The 16,043-nt window shown below is 37.5% G+C and overlaps 1 protein-coding gene across 1 annotated transcript in view; it reads left to right on the top strand.

Annotated features, from left to right (window-relative positions):
* The window catches only part of ATG7 (autophagy related 7), a 104,167-nt gene extending 101,469 nt beyond the window's left edge, over positions 1-2,698 (top strand). Inside the window, exon 18 of the mRNA XM_050904627.1 lies at positions 2,361-2,698. Within this exon, the coding sequence (XP_050760584.1) occupies positions 2,361-2,393 (33 nt within the window). The 3' untranslated portion in view covers positions 2,394-2,698. The remainder of the gene's footprint in view (positions 1-2,360) is intronic.
* Positions 2,699-16,043: the final 13,345 nt, after the last annotated feature.

Raw genomic sequence — 16,043 nt, forward strand, 5'->3', positions numbered from 1 at the left:
ATTAGACATGTCAAGCAAAAAGGCTCTCCGAGCTTTACAGGAATTATGGAACAGCTAGCCAGTTCCTGGATGGAAGTATTTTCATATCACAAAATTACTAATGTAACTGGCACCCTTACCAGCCTTTCTCTGTAAAAAACAAACAAACAAAACGGAGAGTGTGCTTGCCTTCTCACCCACACTGTTCAGATCAGAACGGATGATGGGAAAGCACAGAGCAGAGAAGCTGGCTACGTTCCCGGTATATCTGTTTAGTGGATAAAGAAGACTTTTTTTAGGGCTGTCAGTTGGCTTCTATCACTTTTGCCTTTGAATCACCTCATGGTGTATTTTTGAAATTATTTATTGTGCTGCTTTGACAGAGAGGTGTGTTTGTAAGAGTTACAATCTACGGGCTTTGTTTGCAAAAATTAGAGTGGGCTAGACAAAGGTGGACTATCAGTCTGAACTTTGGATTTCTTGCTTTTTGCCAGCTTGAATCATACCATAAACTCTATTTAAAGATTTTGTTTTTTGTATTTATTTTCCACATCCTTGACCCTGACTGGTGTGCTGGACATTTGTGTTTGCCTTGGCAAGCTCCAAGCTACTCATCTAGGGCAGGATGAAAACTCTTTTTTTCCTTTTGTAAACAAACTGTTCCTTCAGTATTTTCCATAAGGATTTACACCACCATTTTGCAACGCTTCTAGGAATTGAGAAAATCTTGCCATTCAGAGTTTTCATTTTATACAGCTTGTAGCACTGCATAGAAATGTTTGATTTTATATGTTTTATGAGGTCGGATTTGAAGAGCTTTTTTCAGAATGTTTTCAAATTCCAGAAATACTACATTTTGTCTTGAAGGGGTTTATTGAAGCTATAGATCAATATTCATTGTTGCCTGTCTAGAAATGGGGTTGTTTGTATTTTTTGTCTAACGCTAATGCATGTGTGTTAGACAAGGCAACTGTGAACACTGCCCCATTGTACTAGACACTGTATACATGTAAAATACTGCTTTGTGCCCTGAAGAATTTACAGTCTAAATAACCGTTCACGTTCTGTCTTTCTTTGGATATATTTTAGTGGTCAGGATGTAAAATGAGAGAATAACTTAGTAGGCCACTTTATGCCAACACACAAATGATATTTTGGAACAAATGAGCTGAATTTCATTTTCCACAGGGACAAAGCACTGATGCTGCTCCTTTTTTGTTAGGTCATTTGCAGTGAGGGACTCACAGTTTTGAGTGCTGTATGCCATAGAAATGGCATTCTTGTTCTTGTAATCAAAAAGACTTTGTCGTGGTACTCCAGTAGTGTTGCTGCTAATTTAGGCAAGTTTGAAATGCTCTAAGTAGGAGATCAAGTTTTATATGTTGTAAAATTGATATTATGATATTATTAAATCCAACTCAAAGCTGAGTACCCATGTTAGTCCTGATCCCAAGCTACTACAAGCCCTGCCAAGTGGAATGAGGGTATTTGCCATGAGCTAAACCTCCAAAAAAATCGTAAAAAGTCTTTTAAGAGCACCCACGTTTCTTTGGAAGAAAAAACTTGTACTATATATTCAGAATATGTTCCCCTCCCCCGAATAGTTCTGCTTGCAAGTCCCTGTATTTTTCCTCAGATCATGCATTCTGCTCCCTGGTAACTGGTATGAATTTATAATGCTCACCTTAGTATATTCACAAGGATACCAGATCCCTTGATGTTCTGTGAAAATACTCACTTTTTTCCCCCCAGTCTGCTTATTGAATTGCTTACTGAACAAGGGAAAGTAGCAAAGTAAAAGTACAATTATATTGTACTGCAGAAAAAAAAATCTGTGTAGTTTTAAAATTTCTTTAAACAATAGGAAAGAACAAATTTCCTTATAACTTCTCATCTTTAGGCTGCTATTTATGAGATCTAATATTTGAGTGCAAAAAGAAGTATTGGAGAATAGTTAGTTCTTCATGAATGTCTTGAAGATTTTCTGCAGTGTTTAGTAAAGTATGCTATTTATTATAACTTATTATCCACATTAATTATGTGCCAATGAGTCAGCAAACCAAAACAAAATGTCTGGTTTTTGGTCTACGGCTTACTGTAAATGATAATAAATAGCAAATAACCAAACTGACAGTTCAGGAACAAATGCTGAAAAGTATGTGTTAAAAAATACCCCCAAGATTACAAATAATGAATGGTGTGTAGGTTGTTAACAGAAGAGAAAAATACTGAATTTTATGTAAGGCTCCATGGGTGCTAGTCAACAGTCCATAAAATGTTATTTATTCTTCCTTTTAAATAGTAATACTAATTTTATAAAGGTGTATTAAAAGCGTATTTGAACTCCACAAACTAAAATTACACTTCCTTTTTTGTTGCAGATCTGGGACATGAGTGATGATGAAACAGTCTGAAAATCAGCTGAATAAGGTGGAAGATGACCTACTTTGGACTGCAGCGCTGCCTTTTATCTGTTATTTGACAAGTTAATGATTGCTTACCCATTCTGACTGCTACAAATACAAACAAATATAATCCACATTTTGACATTAATATCTTCACCTTAAAAGCAGTCTGTTATGGATATAACTCTCCACATTTTCATTTTTATTATGTAAATAACTAAAGCAATGTGGTTATGTTTAAACCTCATCTTCTTTTTTTTTTCTTTTTTTTTTTTAGTTTCTAAATATGGCTTACATATAAAATATGCTGGTTAAGTAAACTTTGGTGTTTTATTTGTCCCAGTTTTTATTTTGCTTGTCAGTGGACATGTCCAAGCAGCATGTCTAAATGTCTTTTTTCATCTTTCCCAGATTTGTGCCCCTTTTAGTTGGAATTTATTGTTAAGATTGAGAATATTCTGCTATTGGGAGTTAAACTGCATCTTTAAAGGAGAGCAGGAGTAGGTAAGAACCTACACCTACTGCGTACACCACATTGCTTGCTGTCTCAAAGTAGATATTTATAGTACAATTGATTGTTCTTGCCTGTGTCAATGAAGGCATTATTTCTGTAAAGATCTCATAATTTCATGCTATGGAAAAAATGTGGTTTGACTTATTTTTACACAGGAAAGACCAAAATGCATTGGTATCATGATTAGACTCCCCTGAAGTTTAGAGAAGGCTCTGTTATATAGTCAAAATTGCTGGGGGGGGGTCAATATTGACTGGGTCAATTTTTTACTGAATCAATATTCAGTCAAAACTTGTAGAGAAATGCTTAACTGAAATAAGAAATTGGTTCTCTAACTTCGCTGTTCTTGGATGCTGTCATATAGTATTTTACAAGTGTTAAAAAAGAGCAATTCTGATTGTCATTTTGGTTGGATTTTAAGTTTTTCAATTTTTGCAGCATCAGGAATGGCTTCAGAGATTATAACTGAGCACAAACAGTAGTTTGAGAATCCTTGAGTTTAAAAGATAACTTGAGGAGAAAAGGATTTGTAAAATATCAAAGTACCTTACTACAAAATTGAAAGTGAATCTATTGATTTTTATCTTGGAGTAGGTTTTAGAAGTATATTTGAAATCCCTTTTATGGCTTTATATTGTGGGGAATATGGACTAACTCAGAAAAAATGCAAATCGCTTTGTCTGCCAAGCAGTCTTTACTTCCCATATATATTATGAAAATTAATTGGTCAATCCAATTATTTTAATTCCTTCCTTAACATAAGCTCTGAATATTTGGTGTAGACAATTTCACAGCTTCTCTCTTATGCTGCATCAGAAGAAGTTCTGTCAGGTCAGATTTGCCTAAAATCAAGGATATCTGCAACTCCCATATTCCGATCATAAAAGAAGATTTATTGAAACATGCTGAGGTTTGCATCAAGTGTCTAAAATAGCTGTTATTTCTATTTATTTTAACTATCATATTCATTATATTTACCTGATTTCTTAAGTAGCCTTAAGGGAATGTCTTGTTTAGCTAACTTCATTGTAATATAAAAATGTATATGAATGAAATATATTTTTTGAAAGACTAGTCATCATAGGAAACTGATCTTTTGGTGGTCAGGCAATGAACAATAAGATTGATAACATGCCATGTCCATTTTAAAGCAGCTTATTAATGTACATAATTATGAGCTCAAATGACTTCCATTTTGTTAGCCATGCCATAGTCCAACCGGAATCATGAATCAGTACCAGGGTAGTTTAAAGGTAATGATCTGCATTTTTATCTTTTGGAGTTGCTGACCATGGAGTGTAAAAGTCTCTTTGCAGTTTTTGGTTATCTAAAACTTGAAAACTAGACATCTTTCTGAAATCTGATAAACATTAATAATTATTTTAAATAGCTGAAACTCTGCCTAGCCTGTTAAAGTTACATTGTAGCTTTACATTGAAAGTATCTGTTGAACTGCAGAAGTGTAGAAGATGGAAAGGTTCAAAACTCAGGGTTAATATAATGTTTCCTTACCTCTGTAATTTCAGTAACATACAACTCTCTCAGGCTGAGCTGTTTCCTGTACATATGCTTCCCAGATGTCTCTGATGTTCAGAAACACTTCAGTTTGACTTGGAATAACTTCCGTTGTCTAACTATAACATTGTTTTCTTTCTGCTTGTGGACCAGAATTGTTCTTATTTTGCTTTTACTCAATTTCTAGGCATTTACTGAGTGAGAAATCATGAGAATCCATTCAAATGAATGAATGCACATTCAAATACTATTAACAGATAAACACATTTATTTACTGGCTTGTACGCACTTAATAGCAGGATTTCGGCACAGTCCTCAGCTCCAGTTACTGCTGTTTAATGGAAGAGGCTAAACTTTACCTTTCTTCACGAAGGAGGTAGGATTTAAATTTTATTTGTGCTGCCATGACCTCCGAGGCATCAGTGAAGAGCCCAAACTCATGCTTTCAGTGTAGAACCCAGCAGCTACCATGGCTTTTCAGGTATAAACCAAATCTGTTGGGAAGAGGGAATGAACAGCCTCAGAGGAACCTACTCATCTTCCTAAACTATCTAACAAATGTAATGGCATTATATGGCAGCGTGGGTGGGACTGTATCTCACACAAGGCAACTGTGACGCCTACATATCACATCTGGGGACATTTAATAGTGTTAGAAGACCACAGATCTCAATGGAGAGCTGTTGACATCATGTTTGTGCTTGAGCGTTACAGAAACTCATGGAGCCTCTGTTTTGCTTTCACACTTCTACTGACCAGAATTTTTCTTCAGTGTTATCCCTTCAATGTGTTTGTTGGTTTGAGTGTAAATTTTGTTACACAGTACTACCACGTTCATGAAAGTGAGGAACTTGAGATTCTGTATGAGAGTTTTTTTCTTTAAAGCCCTCTTTTGCTCTCATCCTTGCTTTCACAATCTGCTGTTAAGTCCTCTTCACCTGTGTTGTAGTCTGTCAATTGGGAATAAATTTCACTTAGGGCATGCCCTTTATATCAGGTGTAAATTGTCTTAGTGCCATTAAAGCCAGCAGAATCATAGCCAGGAGGTGGTTCAGCCCACATGAGAATCTATTCTGTGGACCATGGGGCTAGTTTGAGTCTTAAGCCTTCAACATTGGGCTCTATAAGGAGAAAGGGCACAAATTTGAAAATTATGCTTAGTCCGTGAAGAAAGATTCATGGTGGCCGAGACAGATTGGTCGAGAAAATCACCAAGGAATGGAACCCACCATAGGATTTATATTCCTAGGAAGCTGATGACTCCCAAGAACTAAAGGGAGATTCTGCTTCAGTAGAAGCACAATAGTTATTTTAGCACATCAAAGGAAACTGTAGTGATTCCTCCAGCCCTTAAAATCATTGAGCTTGAGCCTGGAAGAATACTTTCCCTTCCCTGTGTTCTGTATGGCTTTGGTATTGTGTCCTCAGAGAAGTCCAGTGACATAAACTGAAATTTCATTTTTGTCATCTTTGATATTCCACTTCCTGTACAATGTTCTTTCTTGTTCTGTTTCTTTGTATAAGATTTGGCTGCTCACCTTAAATATATGCAACAGAAGTATTAGCAAAATTGAATAATTTTTCCATATATAAATATTTTCTTTTAATTTCTCACTTGTGCTCTCATAGAAAACTCTTACTGAAATGGATTTTATGTATTTCTGAACTTTTCACTATGCACTGTAGAATCATATCATAGCAGTTGTTTCTCCCTCTTACTGAAAAAATTCCTTCTAAATGTATGTTAACTAGTGTAATTGGAATGGCTAATAGAATCGTGGAATCATTTAGGTTGGAAAAGACCTTTAAGATCATCAGGTCCAACCGTAAACCTAAGACTGCCAGGTGTACCACTAGCACTTCATCATTGCACTGCTCTGGGACAGGGTTGGGCCATGAAGAGTTCACCCAGCTCCCAACTTTCCTTTGAGTTTTCTTCGTCTTTTTCAAGCCAAATCATAAAAACAGTGAGATTGCGGAGATGTGACTGAGAACCGACTTTGGTATGCAGGATTCTCATTAATGCCAGTAATGTGTGAAAAGATCAGTAAGCTTCTGATACCAGCTTTTGTGCTGTTGATGAAGAACAACTCTGCCTGTTTCTTACAGAATCATTAAGAGCCATGACAGAATCCATGAGGATATTTTTATATAGTTTCTCTTCAGAGTATACCCATATCTTAAGAGTTCAAGGAGAGTCCTAACTCTCTATTCTTATGGGAATAGGAAGGATAGCTCACATTCTTTCAAAAATAAGTATGTTGCAAGCTAACACATAGTCAACCTTTCTTGTCATTCTGCCAGCTGTTCTGCTGTGCAAGTCCAGCCAGTGCTCTAGCAGAGCAAATAGCCATTCTCATGCTGTCCACTGATTCAATGTTTGCTGTACTGTAACTTTACATTAAGAGTACACAAAAGCTGAAGAGAGCATGAACAGCTAGATGGTGGGATTTTTCCTTGCTACTTTTCCAAATTTTTGTACCCAATTTTTTAGTTTTTTTTAAATAGTAATGCAATACTTTCGTTAGAAACAAATAAGCATTTATACTCCAAAGAGAGCCATGAAAGAAGTATTTGCAACATGGTAAACTTTAGCAGACTTACTAAGAAACACAGTCTGGAAGATGTCCCAAGCCTGTTACCATTGCTTTTCTGAATCTTTTGACATGGCTTCCTTAATTCCTTTTCTTAATCTTTTTTTTTTTTTTTTTTTAAACTTTTCAGTGCAGGTGATGTGCTCATGCATATCCTGCCAAAATGAAACTTTCCTTCAAGAGGGTGTTGTGCACCTTTTCTCTTTTAGAGCACATCTGTGCAGCACTTGACAGGTTTTGAAATAAAAAACCCCTAACAATTTGTTGACAGTGTTTTCTTTCTCATTTTGCTTTTATTGATACCCTTTCTTCCACTACCACCACCAACAGTGACTCTTCATAGTGAGCAGTGATTGACGAATGCACAGACCGCAGGACTCCTTGCTTTGTGGTAGCACTACTCCTAGGTTGACACAGAGAGGTTAACACTCCCTGCTTCTTTTCTTAAACTTTTATTTAATTCCTCAACTGTAAAATATATGGAAATTGGATATATGTACTTGGCAAAGATTATCTGTGTTTTTTATTCTCAGTTATCCTGGGTCAAAGAAACTGGTCTGTTGCTCCGACCCATTATTTTGTTGAAGTATTGTTGACTATTGTTTGAAGTCATGTAGTGTTAACCAAAATAGGCTGTGGCTTGGCTAATTTGTAGCCACTTTTCTCTTAAGTACAGTAGCTGAAATTCAGCAATCTGTATTCTTCCACCAGCCAATGACTGGTGTTTTGTCCAGGTTGTAGTGAAGTCTTTGGAGTGAGTCACTTGAGGATTATTTTAACCTGGCCAAGGAAATTGGCACTGCCGAAGGGAAACTGAAGCTACTCCCAAAAGAATAGTAGCAATAAGCTTGAGTTACAACAATGTTAAGTACCTTAAGGTATTCTGTATCTTAGGGCAGCAATTTTTTCACCTCATTTCCCAGTTCAAATGATCTCACCCCAGTATAAGCATGCAGATGAGTACTCCAACCATGTATAATTTCAAGTTCTAATTGTTGCCCTCCATAATTGACAATATTATCTGCCTGTTGCGACTTAACCATAGCATTTTTTCAAATCCGGTGGAATTATTTAGGACATTCTCTGAAAAGATTTTCAGAACCCATCAGCTGTTTGTCTGAACTTTGCAAATGAAATAGCATGGTTTCTTTCTGTTTAATCAGGCCAGTACTCCCTTGCCATTGTAGCTTCTTGCAGGCACTTCCTTGGGCTTGGGGATAAAAAGGGGCAGTCAGGAGTTCTAAAAACAAACGTGTTATGTTTCCTGGCTGGCATGGAGTACACACTGTCTTTCCATCTACTATAGCAGTCTAAATGCCTGTTTCCTCTTGTTCTTTGAATAGATGTTTATATAGGACATTGATATAAAGTACAATGGACTTTGCCTCTGGAACTGAAGGTCATATGCACACGTGTGTTACATTTTAAAAGCTAAAAAATTCAAATTATTTCGTAACAAAATATTTTAGTAAGCTAACAGGAAAAGACAGAAGCATACATGTAGTGTTGTACTGCTGCAAATCAGAAGCACAATTTTAAAAAAATTATTCTTTGTAACTTCTCTCCTTTCCCATACGCTTACTTTCTGTTCTTACATTCTTTGGCTGTAGATTGCTGCTTCGGTAGTCTTTGAGCATCCAAAAATTTAGGCTTGTGTGTAACTTCAGTTTGCTTTTTGGCACCGGGACATTTGATTTTTGCAAGATCTCAGCAGAACAATTCATTGTTTGATTTGTTAGTGAAATATCATTATGCACTACATAAATAAGAAAGGAGAGACATCATTCTGGTTTCATTCTTATGGAGGGGGTCAGTAGTATTTTCCTCAATTTCTCTTTTGGTCTAATGTGTGCAGCCTCTTAAGAAAGTTGATGCATTCGTGCAAGGCAGTGCTGCAGGAGTCTGGTGCATTTGAAATGCAAGCTGGCGTCTCATTTCTGGAATGATTTGACTTTCTAAATCAAAACCAGTATGGGCTAAAAATGTGTGAAGAAATGCTGCTAAAATTGTTTCCACATCATGTCCAATAGACTTGGAAGAAAGGCGAGGGCCGTGGAGGTTCCCAGTCTGGCCCACTCTGAATGCATTTGAACTTTAGGTTTTGATAGTTAGTAAATTGGTGTCCTTTCTGCGCCTCCCCCCCCCCCCCCCCCCCCTTTTTTTTTCTCTCCACGGCAATATCTCCTCCCCACCCCCAGTGCTCAGTGCCTCACTGGTAAGGGAGGGATGTGGATGAACAAGCATATTAATTTCTAGTCACAGACTTCTTTCAAATTAGTGTAAGAGGCGAGAAAATCTATAAAGTAGGTATGATTTTGCTTGGGGGTTTTGCTTTGTCTTTAAGTGTCTTTATTTTCATTTCATGCTTCAAAGTCTGACTTTTATACAGTAATTCTGTAGGTGTTACCACTTCCTCAGGAACCTGTGACTCAGGCAAAGTATAAATGAAATGACATCACCGGCAACTCTTGTTTGAATTGCCTGTTTCCTAAATAGGGACTGTTGTTTTTTCTTTTAATACTTGCAGCTTTGTTTTGGGGTTTTTTTGTGAGGGGGGAGGGGATGAGGGGTTTTATTACCTAAGGCAGCCTTGCCATTATGAGTAACCGCGCTGCATGTGTTTTATCCTTTTGAATCGTTGAAATCGCCAATATTGAAGTTTACTTAAAACAGGAGATCCACATTTCTACGCAAGCTATTTATGAATGAAATAATTGTAGTTAGGCCTTAGTAGAGGTTCTGTTGTTATAAAGCATTCTTAATTCACTCCTGATCTGTGGAGGGAGGGGAACGGGGTGGGGGGCGAGGAAAAGATCTGAGCATAATTTTCCATTATTATCTCGGAAGTAATGCAAACAAAAGAAATGTGTTTTCATACTACTGGGCAGTTTTAATGATCTCCCTCGCTGCTCTCAATAGTGTGTATTTGCACCACAGGAGATTCTTGGTAGATTTCAGTGTTTCCTTTCCTGCAGCTGATACTTTTCAGTCATAATGCTATATAAATACATGGTTGAAATAGGAGGAGCCAGAGTAAAGTTTGCTGCTTTGCAGAGTGTCTCCAAAGCTGGCAGGAGCAGTGGTTGCAGCAGGTAGACATGGTGTGGGGGGACGGGCAGCTGCTGCATCTGCATTTCTTTCTTGGACAAAACCCCCAGTGATGTCACTGCAGGAGCTGGCTGTTAAACTGTTGTTAAAAGTAATGTCAGGAATTCTTGTCATCAGAGGAATGTGACAAGTTGGATGTCTGTCTAGGTCATTTATTCATAGTGTTCACGGACAGGCTATAAAAGGGTTGCATTTATTTATTATTGTCATGAGCAAAGGATCGTGTCCTTTTGTTTAAATAGTAGCAGTTTTGGAACTCCACAGAAATTAGTGCAGCAGAGACACTAGATACGTCCTTTTGGTTGTGCTTTGATTGTATGGGTTCTCACTGAGCAGGCAGCGCCATTGTGGTTACACTTTAAAGGAAAACTCAAAGAAAGTCCATGTATTCAGGGAGGTGGTATCAGTGACTACCATAGGTAGTGGTCTTTCTTCTAATTATGTCAATCCATGTCAAACTTTGGCACTATTAAGAACCATGTAATTAAAGTTATTTTTCAGATAACACACTAAACCAAAGTCCTAAAAAAAAAGTTCTGTATCTCTTTTTGTTTTCTTTCTAATGATTTTTTTTTTTTAAATTTGTTTCATCCTATCTGCCTGAAGTTGCTGTTCACCTTCCTTTGGATCCTTCATTTTCTAAATTACCCTTGTGCAGGGGTCATGCATGCTTTTAATGAAAAACTCTTACTCAAGTTCCACCCAATGGCTATTAGAGCAATAGTTGTATATTGTTATTGGTACTAAGTTGGGAATGCTTTGAGGTGGTAGATGGTATAAATGTAATAACACTACAGTTATTTGGTCACACAGCTATAAAGACAATTTCCCCCTAATTAAAATGTTTACTATTGTATGTCTCTTGCATGCAGTTAGACAGTATTTGTGATTTTTGTCTAGGGCAGTAGTTAGGAATGAGTGAGCTATATATATTCTGCCCCATGAGCCCTGCAGGGCAGCAGCTGATATATAGTATGTAGCTAGATCATTCTCACCAGCTGCCTGATACGCTTATGTGACTGGTGCCCTTGGAAATCCTGGGGTAAGACACTTCAATTACTTGCTAACTATATTTTGTTGAATAGGAATTTAGTCGTGTTTAGCGGTCAACTATTACAAACTTAAGATAGGCTTCTTTGTAACCACACTCTGATTTGCAAGGGAGAAACAGGGAGCAAGTCAACTGGTGTGTGTACAGCGTTTCCCTGTTGCTGGAGAATTCTGGTTTCATTTCCAACAATGATAGTATCTGTTACTTAATTTAGCTTCCTGTTGTTAGTATTTGGAAATGTCATTAAGAGATTCAAATAGATAACATCAAGATATCCACTGCTTAAAAATCAGCTAGGAACAGAGAATAACAACGTACCTGTTGATCTGAGATACTGGAAAAGAATGTGGTTTAAATGTCACTTGAGTGTCAGGAGGGGGCTGACACTCATGCCACGAGGACATGCAGCAGAACGTTGTTTCAGAATATGACCAAATTACTGTTTTTAAATTATTTTGTTGCTATAGTAGTAGGTGATTGTGGCTTCAGAAATTTTCTAAGCCAAAATGTTACATTCCAGCTTTCACAGTTTGGAGATTAATGTAATTAATTATTGTGATTTTTAAAAACACTGCTTATTTAAAGCAACTTTGTCTTCTCCGTAATAGTCATAGACATGGGAAGATGGTTTGAGGCAGAACACATGGGCTGTACCACAGACCTCCAGTGAAGCCAAAGAAAGTCACATCATCTCTGCCTCCCATCCATTGTCTGAGCTTTGTTTGGTAGAGTCTCTTTTGCTGAGTAAGTGCCTAGTACAGCAAGACCGATCTTGATTGAGTCAGCTAGGCAATAGAATAGTACAAGTGTCAGAGATGATACAGGTATATCTCATCTCTAACATTGTCTGTTAATGCCTTTTAATTTAATCAGTTTGGACAAGGAGTTCAGAAGGGGTTAGTGAAATTCATTCCCTCAATTTTGGATGCCCAGCTTTGGATGCTCTAAGCCTGACTTTGATGATGTCTTAAACTGAGTTTCGGAATTCTAAAAGGAGTCTGATTTCAAATGTAAAGACAATCGTACATTAAGCATGTATTTTAAAAACTTTATGTGTGTAAAAGAGGATTAAATAAATCTGTTGTTAACTTTTAAATGCTTGCTGTTTCAGTTTTGCTCTTTCTTGCACGTACGTACTGGAAAATATGCTTACCAGGATGAGCATTAGGTTTTGTGTAACAAATCAGCTAAAATAGTGAGGAGTCACAAAAGAGCTTTGTTATTCTTGTGGAAAAGAAATACAGAAAAGGAAAAAGTTAGTTGAGTGCACTTTTTTAAAATGCGTTTCTGGTTTTGAGGCTTGTGTTGTTTGTTACCAGTCTGACTGCTAAAAGCTTAACTGTTTGTTTCACAGTAAGTGCATGCTGCTCCCAAAGGGATTCAAATCCACATTAAGCTTGGGTTGTTAGCATAGTTGGAAATCAGGGTCATATAACTTAGCAGTCCAGTCTGAGAGCGGCTAGAAATAACGTCGGTTGTGTTCTCCAAGGCCTGCACTGCCATTTAAAGTTTCTGTCCCCTAGAATTAAAGTTTTGGATTCATTTGCAAAAGGAAGGTGTGCATTGACTCTGGTAATGGAACAGAAGAATTAAGAAGCAAGAAGCAAGTAAGAATTGGACTTGGGGGGTTTTTTATTTTCTTAATTAACAAACATTTCTTGATTAGTTCTGACATAAATGTACTCCAGAGGAGAAAAAAAACCTTTTTTTGTCCATTTCCTGAGTGAAATACGGAGAACTGTTCATGAACCAAGTACAAGGTGTAAATAAGTTGCCATGACCTGTAATTTGTTGGACTATATAGTGGTGTTAGTGACATTTTTGTGTTTTACTGACTTTCACAGTGTAGTCATTGGCTGTTTTCCTCAGTTTAACTTTTTACAAAAAAAGTACAAAACTTCAGTTACGAGAGAAAAGCAAATAAACTGAAATCCTTTGAAATCATTGCCCACTACCCCAAATCTCTGTTGTGATGAAGCTCCAGTAATTCTTTTGTCCTACCATGCTAATATTTTGTTTTCCTCTCCTGTTTCCATTCTAGATGGGGAGGTATGAAGGGGCAGAAGAAAAGCAGAAGTGCCGAAAGAAGAGGAACCTGGAAGAGAGCCAGGAAGGACAGCTATCAAGAGCTTGGCTTCCTGTTTGAGGCTTTAGGAGCAATGGATCAAGGATGCCCCAGTTTGGGAGCTTTCCCATCAGAGGTATTGTCGTTGGCTTTGAGTAGCTTACATTCCTCCTAAGAGCTTCAGTTCATTTCCTTGGCTATTGACAGGTCTTAGCACATCCCTTTTTCTGGTCAGGGCCTGTCTATCTATGGGAAGTTCTCCTGAGGCTTAGCATTGATTTTCTTCTATTTTGGGGCTTCCTTATAGCTCCAGCTATAAGGTTTCAAAGGATCACAGAGAGTATAGGTTAGCCAGACAGCTTTCTGCTTCTCCCTTTCACTCTGTTGCAGAAACTAAGTGCTACTTCTCTTTTGTCACCCAACTTTTCTAGCGCTCTCAGGAAGGAGAGGAACTTTCTTCATCTGTACCTACAGAGGAATTAGACCAATATACTTGCTTACGCAGACTTCTCACTCACAAGCAAAAAAAATATATATCTGGAAGCTTCATGATGTGATCCTGTACCTTAATGAATGTTCCCTATGCTCCCTAAACACCATCCTGTGTGGAAGTTCTTGAAGTGTTTTGGTTTGAGGTTATAGTGTAGCTAATTCCCACATCAGGGCTGCAAAGCTAAGCAATGGAGGTTTCCTGAGGAGAGAATCTTTACTTTTCATCAGTCTGACTAGTTGGGTAGATTATAGCTTTCTCAACTCTCAAAATGTTGTTGCTGGTCTCCCGACACTGGGGTTGTTTTGTTTTGTGTTCCTTCAATTCCCAAGAATCTGTTTTCTTTTTTTCTTTAATTTAGAAATGAACACATCTGTTTTGTGGCTGTGTAGAAAGACTTGAAAATGTGAAGCTGAATGGCTGGAGAACAGAATTAATTCCAAATGTAATTATTTATAACAACCTGATTTTAATTTTGCTTCTGAAAAATTCAAGTGAAATATTTTCTCATACAGTGATTTCAGTGAGTTCTATGAATACATAACACAGTTGTGGTGAGATATCAGTGTTGCTACCTTACCTTACAATTGTTCATGTAAGTTATAACCAAAATACTTGCATGGCAAGAAAGCTTTCTAGTCACTGAAACACTTCGATATTGTTCTGTTCGTTATGCCTTGGTATCTGTGCAGGACAAACAGCTGACAAATCAGTTGAGATTTGTGCAAGTAATATAAAAGTAATGGTCTATATCCTTCTCTTAATATTATAAAGGCAGAAACCGATTTTTGAATGGCTATGGAGTACTGTAAAGAAGTCCCGAAGTCCAAATCCTGTTGATTCTCTAGTAGCAAGATCACATATTTGGCAGCTATGATGCCTTATTTCCTCTGTATACCAGCATTAGATGTTACATTCTGGGCAGCTAATCAAATTGGATACACTCGCGGTTTTCTTTTTGTTGGGCTCTGGAAATCAGCATTCTGAGTATAGATTTCTATGCTATTAATAGCTCAAGGGAAGAACTTATTTTGTAATTTAGAGAAAGTCAGTTCAAAGAACTAGCTGTACAGTTGCAGATTTTGAAGGCTTGGGCAGATTTTCCTTTTGTAGTCACTGGCAAGTTCCCCTAGTTTTATGCCAGCCGCAAGGCACTTTATGCCAAGTTACTATAGCTTCCCACAGCCGCAAGCGTTGTGTGAAGAGGCTCTAGCACTCCACCCGAGTGCTGTACGTTTTGTGCGGATGGAGGGAAGGGAAGGGTCTAGCAGAAAATACAAAGAGAGGAAGGCAGTGGATTGATGTGTGAGCTAGATTTAGCTGAGCTGGTAAAATTAACGCTTGTCTTATGGGAAAAGGCACATAATTTGCTCTGGGAGTATGTCACAGAAGGACAGAATGGAGAGAAGATGGGATCTGTCATGGGGCAACTGTTAAAAGGAACAAACTTTTCGTATAAATAGGAGAATATTTCTTCTTGCCTTCATTAGCTTCTCTTTCTTTAATGATGTATTATGGGTGGATCTGCTATTGACTTTAATCCTCAGCCTTTGCCCAGGCATTTTTCACATTTCCTGTGAGAATTGGTAGGACGAAAACTGCATCCAGAGTTCAGCTATAACAGGGCAGAGCAGGAGGAGAATCCCACACTCCTCTTTCCTGTATTTCCAAGCAGAAATTGTTTATTTGTTGGATTAATCACTAAAGTTACAGACATGTCAGCAAAGTCACCATTTGATTTATTACTGCTGATTTTGCATCATCCTGAAAGGTCATAGCTTGACTCACATTACAGACTGCATTTGTAAGCCTGGCAACAACAAAAGCATTATTTTTTATTGTGAGGAAATCTGTTCTTGCCATGAAAATCTTTAAAACAAGAGCCCTAGAATCCCACCATGTTCTGTGTGGTGGCGGCTTTGCAGGACTTGGGTTTTTCTTCATTTCCCCAGCTGAAAACTGAACATTTGAGCTAATGACATTACATTGTATAGACTAGGGAAGCCGAAGGCTAAATTAGCAAATGCATGAAATGACAGAGGAGTGGTTCAAAACAAAGATCTCTGAAATAGTACATTTTAGACAACATCTATAGGGCAGTCTTTAAAAGTTGAAGTGCATTTTACATTTATATGGTTGATCGTTCTGAACCCTGTTCTTAGCCTATATTCAGATAGCCATGTCTTTATTACAATAAAGAAAATGTCTTGCATGCTCTTATATATTATTTTCCTCTGGACTAGCTAATTCTGCTTTCCTGATATATCATCAAGGCTTTCTGAAAGCAAAAGGTAAATTATGTGCATACGTATGCCTGCGTTT

The sequence above is a fragment of the Gymnogyps californianus genome, chromosome 13 (genome assembly GCF_018139145.2).
Source record: "Gymnogyps californianus isolate 813 chromosome 13, ASM1813914v2, whole genome shotgun sequence".
NCBI lineage: Eukaryota > Metazoa > Chordata > Aves > Accipitriformes > Cathartidae > Gymnogyps > Gymnogyps californianus.